Raw genomic sequence first — 23,713 nt, 5'->3', positions numbered from 1 at the left:
AGGGAGGGTGAAGTCAGACTACCTCAGTGTAACCCCTCTGGCCCTCGCATGCTTGGAAAGCCATTTTCAGAGAGATGCGGCAGCAGCAGTGAGCTAAACACTTTAAGTAGGCCTACTCTGGGTCACACAGAGTTGAACATCATCTTCTCATCATCATATTTGCGCTGGAGTTAAATAATAAATGATAGGGTTTTTCTCCTTTTCGTTTTTGAATTCTTGCCTCTCGACTGAACAGACGCCCGCCCCCCACCCCTTATGCTCCTTCATCCCTTGCAAAATCGCGGAGGTCACCTTACATGCCAGCCAATAACAGGCCCTTTTTGCGTGTCAAAGTGGACCTACTGTAGGATTTTCTCTAAAATAAATATATACTGTGTTGTCCGCATTTCCCCTGAGCTGGGTGTATAGAAACCTTGGACGGCAGGCACCTAAGGACAAACAAAGTCCCCGCCTCGCCCCTCAATTTCATACGTCTGATGGTTGACCGGCCAGAATGACAGCACACAAAGTATTTCAGGACAGGGATTTTTGTAATCCTGTGCTGGCGGAATGGGGAAGCATGGGCCCGGGCTTAAGATGTTTCTTTTTCTTTCTTTTTTGCACACTGCTCTGTCTTTTCAAGCTTAGAGCATTCATTACAATTCCCAGGGTAGGATCCTCTATGGCTGTGCGAAATCATTGGAACTTGGAAGGAGCTGGTATTTTTAGCCACATGATGAAATGAGTTGTGTTAGTGTATGTGTATGTGTGTGCACATGTGGTGTGAAGAGAGATGAGGTGTGAACTGACCTTGGTTAAGGGTGGAGGTGCTGTTGATGTCACCTGAGATAAAGGAGGACTCAGATTGCTTTCTTACGGTGTCATTCCACATTCTCCTGATACGACTCTGTCAGGTCAACAAGGGACACGCGTTAGCACTCCAGCACGCCCGCTTCTCCTTTCAGATCAGCTTTCATTAACTTTTCTATAAATAAAGAATGTACCGCGTTCCGCCTCGCTCCGTACTTGCCCACTATTATACAAAGTGTTCCGCTAACGCTAGTGATACTACACTTGGCCGTACCCTGCCACTGTAGGCAGTAGAGCATCAAAAGATTACTTTCGTTGACTCTTCGACTAGTACTTTTAGACAGAAGAAAGTCAATTGTGGCCTCAGGGGATGCAAAGGGAGTGCAGTGCACCATAGGGTTGAAAGGGTATCTCTATGTATAGTAACAGTGAGACTTTGGGAGGTATCCCTTCCCTCAAAAGGAAATAAATAAGTCCATTTTGCCTTTTCGTTTTTGGGATTGAGCAAACATGATTTCAAAAAATGTCTGAGTTCCTTACTTTATAAATGTGCTTGCAAAGGCTCTTGATATAGTGCAGCAGCACTAATATTTCTCATGCACATGACGTTAGTGAGAAACAAAAAAGATAAAAGCAAGTGCTAAGGGGAGGAGAGCAAGAGCAAAAAGGCTTTCATGCAGCACAGCAGATGCTGCTTGCAGAATGTGGGAACCGTACCTGTGTCTCTTGAGCTATCTTCCCCTCTGAAAATGCTAAATAATGTCTACGGCAGGCATCTACTTCTGAGTCATAAAATGTACAAAATTTAATGTAATCTCCTCAGAGTTTGGCATCCTTAATTAACCTTTAGCGCACTCAACATTCGTTGAATACCGGTCTTTACTTCCAAGAGAAATCAATGTTAATTTATTTGGTTTCCTCTTGCAGCGGAAGAGACAAAATGCCCTTCTCTGATAGCGTTGATGCAGTAGTATTGGATGCACTTGTACTTTATTGTATTCAGTTAATAATACCTTAATAAAACACCGATTCTTAAATGCATAAAAGAATGCATTAAATAAACATTTGGAGAAGTAATGTCTTTTTTGTTTTAACACTGAATAAGACCTTACTTGCCAAAATGTCTTCCTTAAAGTCATAACAATGCTAGTAATTCCACACTGAGGCTGAGAGTGCTCTCTCTGCCTGTTTCAATGGGGACAGAAGGAGCTTGCTGGTTCTACCTGTGTACCGGAAGAGTAGCGAGCGCTGGTCCTCGTGGTGGAGGTCTTTGCAGAACTGTGCGAGCTCTCAGTGGGCCCTCCCCCACAGCAATACGTGTGGCGGAAACACTTGCTGTACTCTTTGCGGACCTGCGTGGGCAAAATGGTAAGGCTGTTGACATGCAATTCTTTTCCACCCCCTCATGAGTTCAAAGAGATCTTCAGGTGAGCCTAATGTTGGTATATTGGCGGATGTGCGGTGCTGCTTTGCTCAAGTGAGTTCTGCGGGGAACGGCCCCACAGTGGACCTCACTCTCTGTGGCTTGTGGAGATGGCCGTGTCCCTTTAAACGTTTTCAACCTGTACTGGGCTGGCATCCCTAGATTGGGCATACCGGTTATAGGTGGAAATGTTCGCATCATTTCAGACATTTACAAGAAATTCTACAGATCTGCAAGCTCAAGTAAGGAGCTTGTTAGATCGGCTATTTTCCCTATTTGTGTCACTGACAATGACAATTTCTGACAAAATATAAAACAAGGCCTAAGTGTTTAACCCATTAAAACCGGGAAAGCAGCCGTGTCATTTTTGATTTTAGCGTTGTCTATTCAAATAATTTAGATTTTCTTTTAACACAAATCATACGGGGGTCCACGTCCAAATACATATCATTTTGGGGGTTCTTGGCACGAAAAGGTTTGAGAACTACTGCTTTAGAAGGTATTTGTAGAACCGGCATCAGGTCTTAATGGGTGCGGACAGCCTTCATGTGGGAAGAAGTGGAAATGAGCCGAAGGTCAGCGCATGAACTTGCCTTTTTCTGGAGGAGGCAGTGGAAAATGAAGATAAACATTCCTTGGAAGGCGTTGAATATGGTGAAGAGGTACGCCATGACGACCGACGACTCGTTGATGAAGAACAAGCCAAAGGACCAGGTCAGACCCAGCAGGCAGAGCAGAGCAAAGGCACCCAGGACCCAGGATCTGGAGGGAGAGGACAGAACCCATCGTTAGAGTGATTCAGTGTTCTGACAGACAGACAGAAAGCAAAACAAAACAACCCGACTGTTCTGTGGTGTTATCGGGGGTAAATTGACCGAAGAGGAAAACAGGAGTAAACCAAGGGAAAGAAAAACACTAAAACATCAACTAACAGCCAGAGGCTCTCCCACACTCTTCCCCACCATCCCCTCATTCCACCACCACCCCCAAACTCAACCTGTCTACACGTCCTGGAGTCAAAACAAACAGGACAAGACAAACTGGCTGAAATTGCTTGCTGAATAATTCCTCAATATTACAATATTACTTACAATATTTTTGTATGACACAATCCTGTGAACTAATGGATGATTTTTTGGGACATGCATGTTCAAAAGAGGCATCTGAAGGATTGAGCATAAGGTCTGTGGGATTGTCCATTAGGGTCAAGTCATTTCAACAAGTCTAAACAGCATAGCGTGATTGTTTATAGTGAGAGTGTGTTGACATCTGGGGAGCTAGGGAGTGTGTGGAAAGAGTTAGAGGGGGGGGACGGGGACGATTCATTCTCCCCCAACTGGTGTGTGAAGGTCCTGGGGATCCTTCAGACACCAGCAGAGGTCAAGGGGTCAAACTTAGTTCAAACACACAACACCAACACCGGACTGCGAGATGGAGGTTATGGAGACATTGGACGTGAGAACGAGGACAGACTGAATGAGCGACCTCGGACCTGAGCGATGAATGTAAACGGTGCAACCAGGAGCGAGAGAGAGAGAAATACAAGAAAAATGACGAGGAGAGAATCAGCTATATAAGCTGAAGAGGAGACTGCTGGGCAACATGTCCTTACTTGATAAACGGTTTATTATCTTCATAGCTAGAGAGCGAGCATGATAAGCGGGAAGAGAGAAACACAATTAGATCAGGACGCATCACAGCGTGGGTTAGTCGGCATTTAAGTGAGATATCTTCAAGTTTGATCCAGGGAAAATTACGGGAGGCAATGAAATTATGGGGCTAACAAGGACCGAGTGTCGTGTGTTTGGCTGTTGATGATTCAATTACAGAATAATGTGTAAAGCATTCAGTCAGAGCAGACGCTTGTCTGCGGTCAAATTTGCATTTATGCTCTGCGTGGGTGGTGCAGTGTGGGTAATATTATCTGAGATGTATAGCAGAAGCTTACCCAGGCAAATCGGTATTATAGTAGCCGTCACAAACGCGATAATTACTGGTGTGGATGACAGAACAGAGAGAGAGAGACAAGAAGACAACGATAGGAGAAGAGAAACGAGACGGTGTGGGTTAGCTTTCTCTTTTACATGCAACATGCAATGACACTGGTGCTACAGTATGTCCAGTTACCAACCAGGACACTGGTGCTACAGTATGTCCAGTTACCAACCAGGACACTGGTGCTACAGTATGTCCAGTTACCAACCAGGACACTGGTGCTACAGTATGTCCAGTTACCAACCAGGACACTGGCGCTCCAGTATGTCCAGTTACCAACCAGGACACTGGTGCTACAGTATGTCCAGTTACCAACCAGGACACTGGTGCTACAGTATGTCCAGTTACCAACCAGGACACTGGCGCTCCAGTATGTCCAGTTACCAACCAGGACACTGGTGCTACAGTATGTCCAGTTACCAACCAGGACACTGGTGCTACAGTATGTCCAGTTACCAACCAGGACACTGGTGCTACAGTATGTCCAGTTACCAACCAGGACACTGGTGCTACAGTATGTCCAGTTACCAACCAGGACACTGGCGCTACAGTATGTCCAGTTACCAACCAGGACACTGGTGCTACAGTATGTCCAGTTACCAACCAGGACAATGGTGCTACAGTATGTCCAGTTACCAACCAGGACACTGGTGCTACAGTATGTCCAGTTACCAACCAGGACACTGGTGCTACAGTATGTCCAGTTACCAACCAGGACACTGGTGCTCCAGTATGTCCAGTTACCAACCAGGACACTGGTGCTACAGTATGTCCAGTTACCAACCAGGACACTGGTGCTACAGTATGTCCAGTTACCAACCAGGACACTGGTGCTACAGTATGTCCAGTTACCAACCAGGACACTGGTGCTACAGTATGTCCAGTTACCAACCAGGACACTGGTGCTACAGTATGTCCAGTTACCAACCAGGACACTGGTGCTCCAGTATGTCCAGTTACCAACCAGGACACTGGTGCTACAGTATGTCCAGTTACCAACCAGGACACTGGTGCTACAGTATGTCCAGTTACCAACCAGGACACTGGTGCTCCAGTATGTCCAGTTACCAACCAGGACACTGGTGCTCCAGTATGTCCAGTTACCAACCAGGACACTGGTGCTCCAGTATGTCCAGTTACCAACCAGGACACTGGTGCTCCAGTATGTCCAGTTACCAACCAGGACACTGGTGCTCCAGTATGTCCAGTTACCAACCAGGACACTGGTGCTACAGTATGTCCAGTTACCAACCAGGACACTGGTGCTACAGTATGTCCAGTTACCAACCAGGACACTGGTGCTACAGTATGTCCAGTTACCAACCAGGACACTGGTGCTACAGTATGTCCAGTTACCAACCAGGACACTGGTGCTACAGTATGTCCAGTTACCAACCAGGACATCTCTGGTACAAACAACATAAAGCCAACAAAACGACAAACACTAGCGATTTCACACACTGAAGATTCCCTGTTTTACTGTGTTTATAGCTATAGAGCCATCGGTGGGGAAAAGGCCATCAACCATTCTTTTCTGTTTGCAATTTCACCATCGCAAAAACACATTCCTTAGAATAATTGAATAATAACAAACGCCAGCGAAAATAGCCAAACCACTCCCACTACACAAATTGGGAGTTTAAATGCGTAATATAACGGTGTAAATGGCTACCACAGAGCCACGCTATTGAAACTCTGAACAACAAACCCCCCCCAGCCCAGCCCATGCCTTGAAACCATAGACTGTAAAAAAAAGCTTGAAACACCCTCCTTGATTTGTGGCAATAAATATTGTTTCCCCTGAATACAAACATTCCGCACAGCGGAAAAACACTTGCTCCCCCTTCCCAAAGCAAAACGCTTAACAAATGTTGAGGCTACTGACAAAACCTACGCTCGTTAGCAGATTGGGGCGGGCTGGAGCGGGGCAGGGTGGTGTCGGTGGAAAGCGGTAGTGGTCTGGCTGCCAGTGGCGTTGGTGAGGAACTTCTTTTCCTAGACTAAAAGGGTGCTGGGAACTATAAAAGAGGCTTGACTGGTTCCAAGGGGGAGAACACACATGGTAGCACTTCCCCTATACCCCACCCTGCAGGCCTAACAACGCATAGTTAAGTCACAGACTTAAGAGTGGTGTGTGTCATGCCAATGCAATTCTGTGGTCAGCGGCTTGGAGCAACACAACAAAGGACTTGAAAGACCACTCACAAAGTCAATGTTGTCATCATTACAGCTCGGTCATGCCATAATTCTCATTCTAAAAACCACCGGCCCCTTGTATAAAATCGGAGATCTCTGGAGTCAATTGGAATTCCTCTGGTTAAATGTTCTGTCTGGACAATTTAAATTTCAACCAGAGGGAGAAAGCAAGATTATTGTAATGTTGCTGACAAGGGCTTGTCTGGTAGTGAAAGTAAAATTAACTGGAGATGGGAAAAAAATCGAGGGAATAAAAGGATTTCCTGTCATCGAATGTTATCAGGTCAAAAAAATATTATCTCCGAAATGAAGGGAGCCAATGGCATGTGATTGTTTGTTGGGGCAGTGGCAGAAGGCAAATAACATATTGGTTCGTCCGTATGCTATTTCAGGAATGCGCTTTTTTTCTCTAATGGGCTCCGGTAGCGAGGAAGTCAAACAAGAAATGTTTCACTCTGTGCGAGGCAAAACTTTCCTTTTTGTGAGTGAGGCGTTTTCAAGGCATTGTGTGGTATTCTTCTTATGCGTTGGGTAGACAATGTATTTTCAATAAGTATGAGAATGTGGAGGTGGGGTCACTTACTTGATGTTCTCCAGTCGGCTGGAGTCAGGTTTCAGTGTCGTAGAGTGCTTCACCATTTTGTACATTGTGATGACCAGGAAGATGAGATTGAGCTGTCAAAACACAAATAATGGCACAGTTTATACATGAAGACAAATGACCCAAGGAAAATGAGAGACAGAGGAAATAGAGACAGAGGGAGTGAGGAACAGAGACACAGAGGTGGGGGAGAAAGAAAAAAAAAAGATAAACTGTTAATTTGTCTTTAACTATTAAAAGACGAGTGCCTTCGAGTTTCCACTCGCCTACAGACTAATCCAATAACCATCTATTGTTTCTGCCGGACTCAGACGGCCCGACTGGCGCCAAATTTAGTGTCATTCTATATCAATAAGAGCATGGAGATGCATTAAAATCCATCAGAAACCCAGCCACACACAACAGTCTGGAGATGTCAGGGGGGGGGAAACTGGAGACCCTCTTGTTGTACAAAACAACTGCATATCGTTTTATGCACATAGTGAAATATTATAACATACAAGAGGATGTAAAAGGCTCGACAGACAGACAGACAGACAGACAGACAGACAGACAGACAGACAGACAGACAGACAGACAGACAGACAGACAGACAGACAGACAGACAGACAGACAGAAAGCAGAGGTGGGTACGAGCGATAGAAAAAGCTAAAGAGAGTAAGAAATCAAGAAAGAATGGAAAGGGAAAAAAATCACATGGCTTGTATTTTCTTGATTTAATATTGTATTAAATCCGAAGAGAGTGAGTGAAACGCATCAGGCTGAGAAAAAGATACTACAAGGTTTTATTTGCTTGCACCTTCAAAAATCAATAGCTAAATGTAGAGACTTGTGGGCTGAACGGGCAAACCAGGAGCCACACCAAATAATTGCATTCAAAAGCATTTATTCTGGGACAAACAAGTCTCTGACAAGTAACTGACTGCATGCTCTGCAGTATACACACTCACAACCACACCGTGCTAACCAGCCATGCAACCATAGCATCTGGGAATACCTACTGTAGAGATCTCATAGAGGAGCAAATAGAGGGATATTGAAATATAGTGTACACATTACAACTGTCCTCAGCTGTGTACATTAACCACTTTCAACCGGCCGTTCCTATTTCGGGCAGGTCATTATAGAACACATTTTTCAAAAAATAAATAAAAAGAATGAAACGAGGAGGATAGTATACACTTACACTACAGTATCTAGTAACTAGATGTACTATTTTTGAAGGGTGATGCCATTGTACGACAAAAAACAAAAATTGGCAATAAATGGTTAAAGACCGTTCTTGTGTAGTAAAGAAACTGCAAATACAAAAAAAAAACTAAAACAAAACTAAAATCTGTGCAGGGAAGATATATTCATTTCAAATGCTTGTTCAATTCAGCCCCGTTGGACAAAGCATTTCGATGTTATCCTTGGAAAACACTGGAAAAACTGAATAAATAGATGTAAAAGCGCTGCCGCAGTATGAGGCCATGAGATAAATGAACGCCTGGGCCCAGAGGCCACGGCCCATTCACTCACGCTCACCAACACTAGATTCTCCGCATTCTGTCGAACTTTCTGCTATGAAAGGGATGTCAGACAGGGATCAATACATCACTCTCCCCACTGATGCAATCAACTCGTGGACACCGCTCACCATAACACACAAAAAAGATCATGATGATGAAGAAGAAAGAAGATGAAAGGTAGGAGGAGACAAAAATAATACCTAAATGGGGTGCGGGTCCTTTTATATATCAAACACACCACGGATGCAGTGCTTTGTTTTCACAGCCATCAGCCATTATTTCCATCAGCCTCCCCGTACGTACGAGTCAGACAGACAGCGGGGAAGGAGGGAGCTAGGTGATGTGTGGGGGGACCATGTTGAAAGGGCAGGATGGGGTGAGGTACCACAGCCTGCAGTGGTGACATGGATCCAATGAGACAGAGGAGGGGGACACAGTGCTGTAAAGCGACCTAGCAGCATGGCACATGTTCCCGCCCCCACCCCGACACGCTTTCTCGGCCCCTCCCAGGGGAACCCTGGTTACCTTGCTTTGCAAGAGCAGAGCTGCTGCTATGCCATGCCTGCGTCTCTCTCTCTCTCTCTCTCTCTCTCTCTCTCTCTCTGAATCATCACCGCAAGCCATGCAGAAGCACCTTGCCACAGTGGGACCGAGGAGAAAGCTTTTTCCGAAGTGGAGTGTGTACGTGTGCGCCTGCATGTTGAGTGTGTACGTGTGTGTGTGTGTACGTGTGTGTGTGTGTGTGTGTGTGTGTGTGTGTGTGCGTGCAACACGCTGAACTCCGGGTGAACCGGCAGGGTGGATGAAATATTGAAGGTGCAGATGGAGCTGTCCGGATGACAAGAACTCCTCGCGACGTGTCATGATCCAGGAGGCCGTGCGCTGAAGCCTTCTCAGGCATACTAATGGCTCCCCCCCCCCCCCCCCCCCACAGCACCACCACTCATTAGTTCCATGTTCCACCTTCATGGAGCTAATACCCCTCTGTGCCCCTCAGAGACACCAGGGGGACGGGAGGGGGTGCTGAAAGCCACAGCCTGCGGCCCGCTGCTGCTTCTCCTCTGGCATTTAGCCACTTAAACCCTATATACTCCGTCCACCGGAGTCCCCCAGGGCTCCATCCTATAGTTTTTGCTCTACAATCGCATCGCTGACAAGTCGTGAGCTTGTATAGATCGGCTATTCTCCCCCCCCCCCCCCCCCCCCCAGAATAGGGAGGCTAGCGTTCAAGTTGTTAAGGCCAGTTTCAGCCAGAAGAAAAAAATGAAAAAAGAAAGAAAGAAAATTGAGAGATGAGAGTTCAAAAAAAGAGAGGGACGAAGATGACCAGCAGTCACATAAGAAAAAGAAAAAAACTACAGCGTCATTTTGGAGCCCTTCAGAAAGAGAGTGTTTGTGTCAAGTGTCGCTCTGGCCAGGCAGGCGTGAGCTGAGCTCTAGACGAGGAGGTAAGGGCGCGTGGAGTCACACAGTGCGAGATCAAAAGCATTGTTATTTAGTTTTTCTCCTTCACATGCTGCCGTTTTCCTGCCTTGCTTCCTCTGCGCTCCTCTCCCTCTCTGTCATCGACAAGGACAAAGCCAATTTGTTGAGAGACGCGGGTCACGGGTTGTGTGTGAAGGAACCTTGCTCCTGGAGCATTTCCCCTGAGATGCCCTTTTCCACTGCGCTTTGTGTTTTCACTTTCAATAAGTTGCTAGTAACAGTCAAAAACAGCATGGGCGCGTTCATGGCACGGCTGCGCTGCAATGCCCCAGGTCGCCGCTGCGAATCCTCATTTCTGTGGCACATTAGCTGTGCCTGTGCTACAATACATCAGCTTCTTGTGGGGTCACGGTTCTATCCTCTCAGGTCACTGCCACGGGGATCCCAGCCGTCATCTCCGGCACAGACGCATTTTTCATGCAAATAATTTGCGGTGGCGGAATGCGTGATTGGAAAACAACAAGGAGCCAATTTGGAAAAGCGAAAACATATTCCTGCGTTGGCTGACGGGAGCATTCGCTGAGACAGGTAGAAACCGTAGAATAACGACTTAGTATATATTTGAATAAAGCTAGCTTGTCTTCAATTATTTTTTAACCAGAAGGGTTTTTTTTCCATCTCTTTCCATTCTATTACCACACAGATATCAACGGCCATATTTAGATCTTTACCGTGAGCGAGAGCCTGCTGTGGTCAGCTGGTGGTCTGCTACTCTAAAAGGAGACACATTGTGGACTCAAACCTCTCTCGCCGGCAGGCTTTCAATGTCAGCTCAGCGCTCACGGGAGGTCACCGCGTCTACGGTATAGATATCAGCCATTAAGCTGGATAATGACCATGCCGCCGAACAAATATCGCCCGTCCTCCGTGCACAGGCGGGGCAAAGCAATAGATGGAGAGTCTAAGGCTGGGACTCGGCCCCGTCTGAGAAACACCACCTGCCATTTCTTTTTTCTTTTTTTCTCCCAGAGAGGAGGTGAGACTCCCCCAGGCCCAGTTCCTCTCAGCCCCTCGGATGGAGTGCAAGATAATAATGTCAGGACCAGTAAATAATTGCATGCTTCAATGGCACATATGTCAATATAATATGCTGGATGTCCTTCACCCCCCGATGGTCCTTGACCAAACAGAGACGTTTGCTTTCTACTTCTCCCTGACAGCGTCCTGTGCTATTTACCACTGAAGGAGACATACATACGTGTGCACACACACACACACACACACACACACACACACGCACGCACGCACGCACGCACGCACGCACGCACGCACACACACGCACACACACGCACACACGCACGCGCAAGCACGCCCACACTCCCACGCGTGAGTGCACACACAGGCTGATACAGAGAAGAACTCGACAATCTCGGCTACAATCTGCACGTTGCCATCTTATCTATCGCTGTACAATGCACACCGTGAGAGCATTTCAAGATTTCAAGATCATCTTTTCTTGTGAAACGGCAAAAAAGAAAAGAGGGAGGCATTGGGCTATACCTCTACTCTATGGCACACATTCATTTTCAGTCAAAATACTTCAAGGGGAAATGCACAGTGAGAACACTACTTATAAACAGAGGCTCACTCAGGTAGCGAGAGGCAATGACAATGTGATGACAATGTGACAATGTGATGCTCCTTTTGCAAAAATGTGATGCTCCAAACATTATCTTTGGGTGCAAAAAATACAATATATAAATACATACATAATAACATCACTGAAAACATTCTCAGCTGGATTGTAGCACCAGCCTGACCTGTACACCAGTCCCTTCTCATTCTCTCTAACCCCCTTTTCTGAACTCTGTCCCCTCATGCTCAGGACGAGAGAAAAACAAAACAGAACCAAGCAAAACAGAACACTAACGTACCATGATGATGAAGGTGACGGGTCCTATGAAGCTCCATATGAAGTGATTGTCCACTCTCAGCCAACACCTACAATGGAACACAAAGAAAAGCAAACCCTTCAGTTTTGTCACAACACACAAAGCATCCCCATAACCCCGCGTTCCGCAGACCAAATATTAACAGAAGGAAATTAATCCTGGGCCAAAAACATAACCTTATGACCCCGACACAGAGCAGACAATTTTCATTCAATAATCAACTTAAAAAAAAAAAAAAAATCTCCCACAAGAGTTGAACATTAACATGGTTAACGCAAAACAATCGGAAGGACCCTAAGTAGTCCGGCCTGCTAGCCCGGTCTTAACTCAAACATAGCCATTAATCTAACGTAAAAGGCTTTTCCTGCACTGCCTCTCTTTAAGAGAGCATTTACAAACAAGAGGTCACTGGAGGGTCTTTGAGCAGAGAGGTATTAATGTGGCTGTGTCTCTCCACACCACCCCCCCCCAAAACCACAGCGTTAAGTCTTTCAAAATGACATAAAAAATTGAACAGCTGCCCATTCCAGGCAGAGGAGCTCAAATGTTTTGGTGTAGTCTCCCGGGACGGAGATATAAGACACGGACACAGGAGGAGGAGTGATGATGAGTGGGCTTTCTATTCAGAAGCTGCGCGTTCTGAAAAGAAACCCCACTCGTCATCATCGCGGCAGGGTGGGTTCAGGTAAAGCCCCACACAGCGCCAAGCGTCTGGGTTTTACATTCTGCATTTGCGTGGTAATTAATCCAGAACAGCGGTTCTCAAACATTTTCATGTCATGGACCCTTAAATTTAAATCCGTTTGGCTGTGGACCGCCGCCTGAAAAGTATTTGTGCGCTAGCCGCTAAGGACAAGATTTGTCAGCATTTGCCAAAATGTCTAAAAATTGCCGAAAAAATTTAATATTTCAACTGCTCCTCCCCGGACCCCACATTGAAAACCGATGATCAAGAAGAACAGCTTCGCTCACGCTTTCTTTGTGCCGTAGCTCCTGTAGTCGATGGCCGCCGAGACGCCGACCACGATGGCGGGGAGGAGGTACCCGGAAACGTAGTAGTACTTCTTCCGGGAGTATTCACTCTCGAAGACCTCCACCAGCATGAGGTACAGCTGGACGCCCTCCAGGCACATCCAGGAGAACGAGGCAGGAAGAAGAAATGCAGGATCCCGGCGATGATGGAGCACCCGATCTACAACAGAGCAGGGCTTCATGAAGTTGGCTGGTTCAAACAATAATGAGCTGAAATAGGATTTAAATTGGAAATGTTTGGAATTGCTGCTCTGGCATTTAAACAAACATGGTGTAGAAGCCAGTATAGAGGCTATGCGTGTGACATCATCGTCAAACCAAGTTTGCAAGTTATGCAGGAACACCTACTGAGTGGCAAAAAACTACTTTCTGGCCTTGACAGCCCATGCATCCAAACAGAAAAGTCCTATCTGATTGTATTAAACAACGTTAAACAATGTTAAACTCACTTTGCCTGTCGCTTTGCCACTCGATTTTGCCATTCACTTTATGCATGCACATACCCTCTATTGCCCGTGTGGATCACCGTTCCCACCCTTGCATGCTAAACTGGCATTCTCAGACTAAGACATTTGACTTTCAAGCATTACACGACTTAATGAAATGAAATAACCAAGGCCAATAAGAAAGATCATGAAGCCGTTAGTCCACTGTGTGTGGCGCTCTATCATCCCGTCCTGTGTTCAACAGTATATGGAGAGTGTCTCCTACCACAGTAAATATTATGGTATATGGCAGGGGTTCTCAACCCATGGGTCGCGACCCCTCAGGGGGGGGGTCGCCAAATTATTTTGGGGGGTCCCCAAATCATCTGGTTTCAGTGTTTATTTATGGTGTATTGTCTCTATTATTAAGGTTATTGTAGCAGTCAATTTATATTGGGGGTCGGGAGTGGGCGGGGCGGGGGTCCCGAGACGTTGCCAAAGCATTTTCGGGGGTCCCCGGCCAAAAACGTTGAGAACCCCTGGTATATGGGATGGGATGATTCTGTGCAATGATGAGGAGTCCGAGTCCCCAGCTGGTGTTTGTTAGATAATCCTGCATTATAAAACCTGATTCCATGGTCCAAATAGATGAAACTATTAATAACTAAATTGGGGAATGGAGCTTTAAGGCTACAGTAAGTGGTGGTACTAAGCCAAAGTGAACATATTAAAAGCAACTTTTTAGTCTACCCTCATCTCGTGCAATCATCTCAATCTTTTGAAATCCCACTGAAAAGAGTGCATTGTTGTATTTTCAAGTACTGCACTTTCCACTGTAATTTAATGCAGTTCAGTCAAATTGCATTAATATACGATACAGCCTCCACAAAGCCTCCGTTTAAGTCCTGGTCAAACTTTGCCACAATTCAGTAGCAATTTAAACAATAACATCTATTGTGAGGTTTATTGCTGGATCAACCAATTAAAAATTCAAAAAAGTAGCAGATACAAGCTGTACATCTGCTATTAATTAACAGAAATAGAAAATAAATAAAGTGTGAGAACCACTGATTTAGAAGTCATTCGTAGAATCAGCCTAGAGTCTTAATGGGTTAAACCACCCGCCCCTATTTAGCATGTGCATTGAATCTCTCCACTACACAAGACAATACTCTCAATGAGAAAGTAAAGCAACGCAAGGCAGTGGATGCACCACAGAATGTGAGCTAGCCATTCAGGCAGTGCCATTAAAGTGACAAGAGGATAAAGGAGCTATCAAGTGAGCGCCACGGCCCTTTAGTAATCAATATAGATGATGCTCCCTGACTCGTGTCATGTCAGGAACGGGAAGGGTTCCAAACAAACAACACGCAGAGACTCATCAATTTCACATCGGAAGGAAGGCTCCTTTGTTTTGTTGTGCAGGGTGGGGGGTGGGGGTAAAACGAGACAGGTGGGGGGGGGGGGGGGGGGGTGGAGAATAAATCAAAATCCAAGATCAATAGAGCGCAATCGTTCCCGCTTACCCTGGGTTCCGTCATATCGATACCAATTAGAAATATTAACTCGGCGATGAAGAGATTGATGCACAGGTTCTTGTGGATGGTGTTGCGGTCGCTCTGCAGGCCCCGGAAGAAGCAGAAGGTGAAGATGCTTATGGCGAGGCAGACGAGGGACACCACGATCCCCACGCGAGTGATGACACCGAGGAGCAACTCATGCACTCCATCTTTACCCTGCAGGGGAGGGGGAGGGAGGGGGGGGGGGATAAAGGATGGACCAAATTAATACGCTGGTTTGTCAATAGGAAGAATTGAGGGTTTCCTGGCGCGCCCACTTGTCAAGCCGCCGCGCGCGGCTGTGGAAACATTGCCGTTGTATTTCACGGAAAGGCGCCTGGAAGTAACTGATGGGCACGCCATTAACCCATTCTGGGCGGGAACCCCTTTTGGTGTTAGCATTATGTTATGCTTTAGCTATTGAAAAATAGCAGATCTACAAGCTCATAGCGCGCCACCGAGTGGCGCGCTACGAGCTTGTAGGTCTGCTATTTTTGAAAAATCGAAGAACGACTGACATAGAAACATAGCTTTTTCAGAAAACTGTCAGGATGTAGAAGACATTTTTAGAATCTGATCTCAGGTCAGAATGGGTTAATCAGAGGTGCTGAGGTCCATCCCTTCAGATGACTGTGATCAGTTGAGTGATAGAGGACACACGTCACGGAGAGGAATTTAAAGCAGGGCTGCGGCTCAAATGAGATACTGTACAGTACACTGTAGCTATGGTTGGTATAGTTTAAAATGATCATAGCAAAAATGATCTTGACAATGATTCGTATTAAAAATGGAAAAATCTCTACAACGTATCATCATGCTACAACACTGCTATGAACCAGAGGATGACGATGTTTTATGTATTTGACCAAGTCCTGGTACCATTGTAAATGCTATTGTATCATGAAATGTCCAAACATCTACATATCCATGTGCTTGTGCACATACTGTACATTTGGGTTCCTGGTGTGCATTATTAACAAATTGATGGCACAACCCAGTCTGCTTGTGGGCTGCCTAGGTCAGAAATGTAATAAATACTCTGTTACAAGTATAAGGCCTGTATTCAACATTTGAAGAAGTATAAGGTATTGGAAAAACGGAAATACTCAAGTAAAGTAAAAGTAACTCAAAATTGTGCTTAACTTTTTCCCCCCAAGTCCGTATATATACGGACGTCGACGCTAGGTGGCGTCATATCCCCAGGTCCGTATATATACGTACCCCAACGTATACTCCGTCTGTATAATGGTTGAGTCCTACGGAAGCTTTTAACATTGGTCCGGTTCCTATAGCTTCTGATGAAAGGTAAACAGTGTGTGCTTGTTCGAATGCTGCTAGAGTGTGTGTAGCGAGTTTGTGTGTGTGTGTGTGTGTGTGTGTGTGTGTGGGGGGGGGGGTTATGCTAACAGCTAGCGGTAGAGATAGAGTTATAATAACTGAGCAAGTAAAGTACTTGAGTAAATGAGCTGCTCCAGGGGCAGATGAGAACCTTGCAGCTCATTTGTATTAATAGTCAGGGAATATTATCAGAACAATGGCCAATCTGGGAATACATTCCTTACCAATAAATGTCTTCACCAATGTGTTTGTAAAAGTTTCCAAATGTGATGAGGTCATCACATTTGGAAAAGTGGCTATGGCTGGTTTTTCGTGCAATTTCGTGGATTCAGAATCATGAAACCCCCCTAGTTTGACCCCTCACACAATACCTAAAGCAGAATGAAAATGTGTAAATTATTCCTGCATTTAGGTTGTTAACGGTACCCCAACGTTCAGCAGCTGTCACAGATTCTCCTTTTAGGGAAATTGAATTTCGGTCTTTGTGAGATGTGTTACTAGACACTTTACAAACACGTTGGTGAAGAAATGTATTGGTAAGGAATTTATTCCCAGATGTTATTAATATCCCTCGACTAAAAAAGCTACAGAAACGCAGTAACAGCCTGTCGAGAAAATAACTGAAACGAAGGGATATAGAGGCATGCGAGAATGCATAATCTGATGGTGGTATTTCCAGCCAACAAATGTAATTCAAAGACCTCAGAGACCTACAGTATATTAACTTGTTGAGCACGAGTATAATATGTCTTCACACTTTAGTACATTAGACAGCCTTTGACCTGATCTGCAGATATGGAAACACTGGAAGCAATTTCATACTTTGTAGCTGGAATAGTGGCCAACCTCTAACACTAATACACCAGTAGTGCACTGCTGGGACTGCTGAACCTTATTTTAACATCTTTGAAATCTTGCACACATGTCCTTTGAGTGGAATAAGACTGATTCTCAAACCTTCTTATTATTTATTTCAAAGACCCCCAGTCTGATATTCATTAGACCACAGACGCACGTTCATGTGATACATTTTCCATCTCTGGGACCCCAATCTACAATGTAAAATCCTCGAGAGTTGACTTTTCTCTGAGGATCCATTTGGTCCATTTAGTTCTTAACTAGCAATCATTCAGTTGAGGGCCTCCTGGAACCCCCTCAAGGACCCCTGGTGGGAGACCCCTGGGGAACCAGAGGAATATAAGCCACAGCCAGAGAAAAGCCTTTGCAAGTCAAGATGCATGCAAATAAGACAGAGGTGAACATGAATCCCTGAAGCCAACGTACCGAGATTTCCCGGTGCGCCATGAGGATGGCAAAGTTGGTGAGGTGGCTACACGAGCAGGAGGTGTGCGTCCTGTTGGAGTCCAGGAGCTTGCAGCCCTGCGTCGACCAGTAACCCATCATACTCCTCTCGGAATAATTCCAGAAGGAGCAATTGGAGTTGAAGTAGTGATCCATCTGCAGATAACAAGAGATATGGTTAAGTGTCCAAATAATTGACTGTCTGAAATTGAACTAGTGTACATGCAGAACACCGAGGCCATTTACCCCCTGCTCACACAAAGTATTCCCCCGTACCGATATGGATGAGGGTTTCTTTTTCATTTTTTTCAGTTCAGAGCCCTTATGAAGCAATTCATTTGGCACATGCTTGCCACATCAAGCGAGGCATGGTTGGGGTATATGAGGGCCTTAATAACAGAGAGGCGGTAATTGTTTGACGGCACATCGCTGGAATTGCACAATTTCTCTGGTAAAGAATGGAGTCACGCACGGCCCTCTGGGAACTCTCGTGACAACTTTAAAAGACGGAAGATAATTGGTGCTCAAGTAATTTCATCCTAGATTGTACCGCTAATCTAGGAGTTAATTCCCCCCTTCTATAAAAGAAAATGGGTATCATTTATATCCCAATGTTGATTAAAGAATTAGTTTTCATTAAGAATTCACTTAGGTTCTAAAGACTCCTTTAATTTGATGTTCGATGACTTAAATAAACTGCTGCCTGACCTCGCCAGACATTTACAATTCAAATGGACTCCGTCTACTTGGGCTGTACTCTCCTGGTGATTTTTAATATGACCTCTCCATTAGTTTTGGACGGAGGCGGTGGGAGGGAGGCCACTCACGTCGATGTGCTCCAGGGTGAAAATCACCGGGTCGTTAATGAACACACGGCTGGATTCCTTGTTGATGGAGGCAGCGATGATGTCAGAGTTGACGGCGACCGACACGTTGCGCCCGTAGGCGTCGTTGGCCATCTTGATGGTGGCGTTCTCCGTGCCCAGGAACTGACCCAGGTTCTTGTACAGCACAAAGACCAGCTTGGCCACTCCTTGAAGAGAGAGGGATGAAGGCGGAGCATAACATGGTTTAACCCATTAAGATTAAGATGAGGACGATTTTACGAATGCCTTCGAAATCAGTAGTTTCCACTTCCACGACCCACAAATTGCTAGTATGTATTTGGCCGTGGTCCCCCTAACTGAAAATGTCTTGTGACAGGGACCCCCAGATGAGAAGATTTGTGTTAAAAAAAATGTTCAAAGATACACAAGCTCGAACGGGTTAAAACAAGACTCTAGACTCGCAAGGTATTCATATCCATTCAAAAAAGAAGAAAAATATTCTATAGCATGCTATCACTGACACTCTTAGTTATCACTCTGTAAAAGTGTAAATAAAACGTTTAACCACTTCATACTGAACATACAAATGTTCTAAAATAGTGAAAATAGCCGATCTAAAAGCTCACAGCCTATGGTGATTAGAATTATTCATTAGAAAAGAAAAGTCAACATTAACATTTCAAATTGTACTGGTGTTGTGTTGGGACTACTAGACAAGGCTGAACGAAAGCAGATGAGCCTGAACATGCAACTAATCGATACTCGGCCGTGTAAAAGATTCATCATAGCTGCTGAAAAGGTGTGAAAATACAAGAACCGTTTCAATGGCTGGTGGTGATGGTGGCGGGGGGGGGGAGGATAGCAGAGAGAGAGTGAGTATGACCGAGAGCGAGTGAACACTTTTAACCCATTTAGGCCTGACGTCGAAATTTATAAAATGTCTTCTAAATCCTGACAGTTTTCTGTCATGGATTTGCGCCACATTTTCACGATTTTTCAAAAATAGCAGACCTACAAGCTCGTAGCGCGCCACTCGGTGGCGCGCTATGAGCTTGTAGATCTGCTATTTTTCAATAGCTAAATTATAACATAATGTTTAAAACACCAAAAGGGGTTCCCGCCCAAAATGCGTTAAGTGGGGCCTGTCATTTTTCTGCCAATATCAGAGCTCAGGGTTTCAGAGATCAAATCCTTTGAGGTGCTCCCTAACTAACAGTGGCGGTGAGTAATCACACCGCATTGTCGGCTTTGACAGGCAGCATTGACAGGCCTGTTTGACAGACTGTTCGCCTTTTCATAGGACACAGGAACGGGAACAGAAATGAAAGAAGACAACCCTCCACACTTTTCACCACCGCGCCCACACAGAAAACACCTTATTGAATTGAGAAGTTATTTATTTATTTGTTCTTTTCTTCCATCCTTTCTCTTTATTCCCTTTATAATATATACAGTATATATTATTTTTTTCATTATTAAAACAAAAATAGCATTTTATGTACAAGCTCGCAGCGCAGCAAGAAGTGGCGTGCCGTGCCGTGAGCTTGTGCATATCTCTACTGTCGGGAAGAAACCACCTAAATCCAAAATGTTCATTTTTCAGGAAATTAAGAAAACCTTAAATTTTGAAAACAAAGCAATACTGCCTCATCAAAGTTGGTGTTGTGACTTTATATATTGTCAATTACTTGCATGAGCGGGGGAGAGGTGGTGGAGTTAGCTGCTTTAGCGGACAGTTTGAGGCTCCAATGGAGTTAAGAGGTTTTGTCCAAAGCATTTTTTACTACTTTCCGTTGGTTCAATATTTTCAAAACAACACACAGACATGAAGGGTGTTAAATACCACTGATTTATGTAAAAACAAAATCTCAAATCTCAAACATGGAGTTAGGAGGTTTCCTCCAGACAGCAACGATATGCTATTGTTGAATAGCCAACGCTATAATGTCTAAAATGACACGGATGCCTTCACGGTTTTGACGGGTTACGAGGGCTTACCATTCCGACTGTTGAGTTTGACGGTGTTGGCAGACAGCTGGATGGAGATGCCACTTCGGCCGGCTGCCGGAAACTTGAAATCCTGCACCTGCCCGTCCGTGCTCAGCACATAAACATCCAGAACTAGACGTCCCAAGTTGGTTTGGTTCAGTGGTGATGGTGTGATGAGGGGAGACAGAGAGAAGGTGTAGGATGAGAACCAAGAGGATTATAAAGGGAGGGAGAGAGGTAGAGAGAGAGAGAGAGAGAGAGAGAGAGAGAGAGAGAGAGAGAGAGAGAGAGACAGACAGACAGACAGAGAGAGATATGACAGTTTTACAGCATGTTTGACTTGGGCAGAAGGTCATGACATGAAAATGAAAGAGTGTTTATTCCAAGACCTTCTTGCTTACATTCCTAACTCACAACTGATGTTGCGTACAGACACGTGGCTGCAATTTAAAAAGGTGAATCGAGGCAAAAAACCATGAGCTAAGGAACTAAAATGTCAGCGGCAAGGTGATCCTTTCATCCCTCCAAAAAACGACACTTGTAAAAAGGTTGGATTTGCGAGATAAAAACTTGACATTTTGTTTAAATCAGGCCTGGGAAATGAAAAAGTCACATCCACACTGAGCTAGGGTGAAGGAAAAAAAGAGAAACGAAAAAGCGGGGAATGAGGCAGTGGATAAACAATGTTTGTACTTTTTATAAGCCTCCACAGCGGGCTAATGTTCACATTAATGTATAGAGTTACAAGGTCCAGACACACACATTTATAAACTAAGCACTCGCAATCACAGAATCCAGTCTCTTTAATTGTCGTAGATTCATCACTGTGTCAGTGAGAGACTCGTTAAACCTAATATCCTTTATTTCTCTCCCCCTCCCCACATTCCCCTGAGGTTGAAACACACACATTACGAAAACAACGTTCCTTTCTCATGCAGAGTGGCCTCGTTTTCCCCTCCGAGGGCTCCTCTCTCCATTAATTTTCGCCGCTCGCACAAACGTTGCACAGTTGCACTGCTTGTCATTCGTTTTGCTGCACTTTATGCACCGCTCACTTACTGATATTGTCAGCAGGAACTTTGACAATGGCGGGCTCCATGAGGTTGTCAGCGAGGACAAAGGCCCCTTCCTCCAAGGTATCCAGTAGCATGGTGGCAGCGTGAGTCTGCTCCGTACTGTTCATGTCATGCCACGACTTCAACGCTTCTGGTCGCAGGAGGTTATCCACTGTGTCCACAATGGCCTGATTCCACCACAAAGGAGACAAAGCAACATATGAGTGATTGTGAAACACTTATGAAATGGTTAAAACTAAAAGAACATAGCTGCAAGCATTAATATAAGGGGGGAGGGGGGCCAAGCAGTGAGCGCAACACGCCATATAGCGACAGCATGCGGTCAATCGGCCAGCCTGTGTCTTATGTCTTGCTGATAAACATACAACGTTTTGTGATGTTAAGAGAAAGCATTTGTGAGCTGTTCGCCTCTTTGTGAACAATACTCAATGGCTCATGGAGGCTTTAGTTCAAGTTTTAATGTAAAAACTCTTCTTATGCTGGGAATTCAGATATTGGTCCATACATTGTGCATAGGAAGTTTTGTACAGATTGCTCAAACACCCTGGGGGCGAGCAGGGATTTATTTTTCATAAAATTCATCAACATTTAAGAGGTGGAGCTTATGGGTCCTCGAGTCACATTCGTTCCTCATGAGGAATTGCCTTCAGCGGGTATAGTGTGTGATACGAGTCTGGCACAAGAAGCCAGGCTAATGAGATATGCCTGTTACAAAGTTGGATATTATATCCATTCCAATAGTCCACCCACCATATGGCCAGTCGGGGTAAGATTTATGTCGAGCGGATATGACCCCCAGTCAATACGTTTTATAAAAAAGTGACTGGGCTTATGCAGTTAACGGCAGAAAAATAATTGTAATAAAACTACAACTTCATCGGGTCATGGAGGCGTCAATTATTGATGTAAAAACTTTTCTTCAACAGGGTGGGAGTTTAGATATTGGTCCATAGATGTGTGGGTAGGAAATGTCATGCAGTAGCGATCTTTCATCAAATAGAAAAATGGCAGACGATCATACATGTAGGTCAGTGGAGAGATATTGTTATTATATACAAGTTCCACGGCTGTAGTACTGTAGTTTAAATAGTGCAAGAGATTTGCTTGTTCAAAGTGTGTGTGTCGTGCATCGCCCCTTTGGCCAAACAGGGTACAGTTGGGTGCCACTGATATTGTCCCTTATCATTTGACCCATTTAGGCCTGACCTCAACATTTTTTTAAATCCTTCTAAATCCTCCAGTTTTCTGAAATAAATATTTTCACGATTTTTCAAAAATAGCAGACCTACAAGCTCGTAGCGCGCCACTTGGTGGCGTGCTATGAGCTTGTAGATCTGCTATTTTTCAATAGCTAAATTATAACAATGTTTAAAACACCAAAAGGGGTTCCCGCCCAAAATGGGTTAACTGTCCTTTTGCGCAGATCACGCAAACCTCAGCAAAAAGAAAAGGACAATATCGATGGCCTCCAACTGTAAGCCATTTGTACGCCTTTTGCCATTACCCTCTACCATACCAATAATAGCAAAACAAACGGAGACAATAGGGCGCCTACGCACTTCATGCTTGGTCCCCTAAGAAAAAAAAAAGTAAAAGGTTTGTCGAAATCCGCCACTGTGACAAAGCAAACTTCATGGATATGGTCTGCTGGTGTATGACGGCAGGGCACAGGGCACAGAATGACTGCACTGATTTGTTTGTACATGGTAAACAAGCACACTTTTTGATATTCCAATGGCTATATAATACTGTACGTACGTAATGTAGCCAGTTTTGATGCTCAATAGTGATGACCAAGATTAAACCTATTCCCTTCATCCCCTCCACGGGGAGGTCAGCACCCCTGGAGTTGGGAGGGATTCAGTGTCTTGCCCAAGGACACGTCATCAGTGCAGACATCTGGGGGTCAAGGGGTATTGCCACTGAGCGTTTCCAGTTACAGGACAATCTCTTTAACTGAAGGGGCCACACTGCTAACAGGAGCAGAAAACGACCAGACAGGAGGGTATAAATGTTTCCAATCCCATTTAGGAGAGCACGGGAAAATGCACGATTATCGAATCTGATCTCCTCTGGTCTCCTCGCTCATGCAGACATTTTCTCTCCGAGCCCAAGTTCGCCGGCTCACCAGCAGCAAGTGGATAAAATGGGGACAGGGCCCAGACATCGCTGGTATTTCCTCAGGAAATAATCAAATCAATGTGTCTAATAGAGTAATCAATGTCAGGGGGACGGCAGGGGGGGAAGTGGTGGAGGGTGGTGGAGAGGAATGG

The 23,713-nt window shown here is 45.1% G+C and overlaps 1 protein-coding gene across 1 annotated transcript in view; it reads right to left on the bottom strand.

The window, feature by feature from the left end:
- adgrl2a (adhesion G protein-coupled receptor L2a) overlaps positions 1 to 23,713 on the bottom strand; it is a 161,977-nt gene that overhangs the window by 7,779 nt on the left and 130,485 nt on the right. The window contains 14 exon segments of the mRNA XM_079506221.1: positions 790 to 886; positions 2,013 to 2,141; positions 2,806 to 2,974; positions 3,825 to 3,851; positions 4,161 to 4,205; positions 6,987 to 7,078; positions 11,875 to 11,941; positions 12,865 to 13,042; positions 13,045 to 13,084; positions 14,876 to 15,085; positions 17,531 to 17,704; positions 18,376 to 18,581; positions 20,374 to 20,496; positions 21,424 to 21,607. Of these exon segments, the coding sequence (XP_079362347.1) occupies positions 790 to 886; positions 2,013 to 2,141; positions 2,806 to 2,974; positions 3,825 to 3,851; positions 4,161 to 4,205; positions 6,987 to 7,078; positions 11,875 to 11,941; positions 12,865 to 13,042; positions 13,045 to 13,084; positions 14,876 to 15,085; positions 17,531 to 17,704; positions 18,376 to 18,581; positions 20,374 to 20,496; positions 21,424 to 21,607 (1,741 nt within the window).

The sequence above is a fragment of the Electrona antarctica genome (genome assembly GCF_951216825.1).
Source record: "Electrona antarctica genome assembly, chromosome: 7".
NCBI lineage: Eukaryota > Metazoa > Chordata > Actinopteri > Myctophiformes > Myctophidae > Electrona > Electrona antarctica.
Note: the sequence above shows the minus strand (reverse complement) of the source record. Positions and strands in the feature narration are given on the sequence as shown.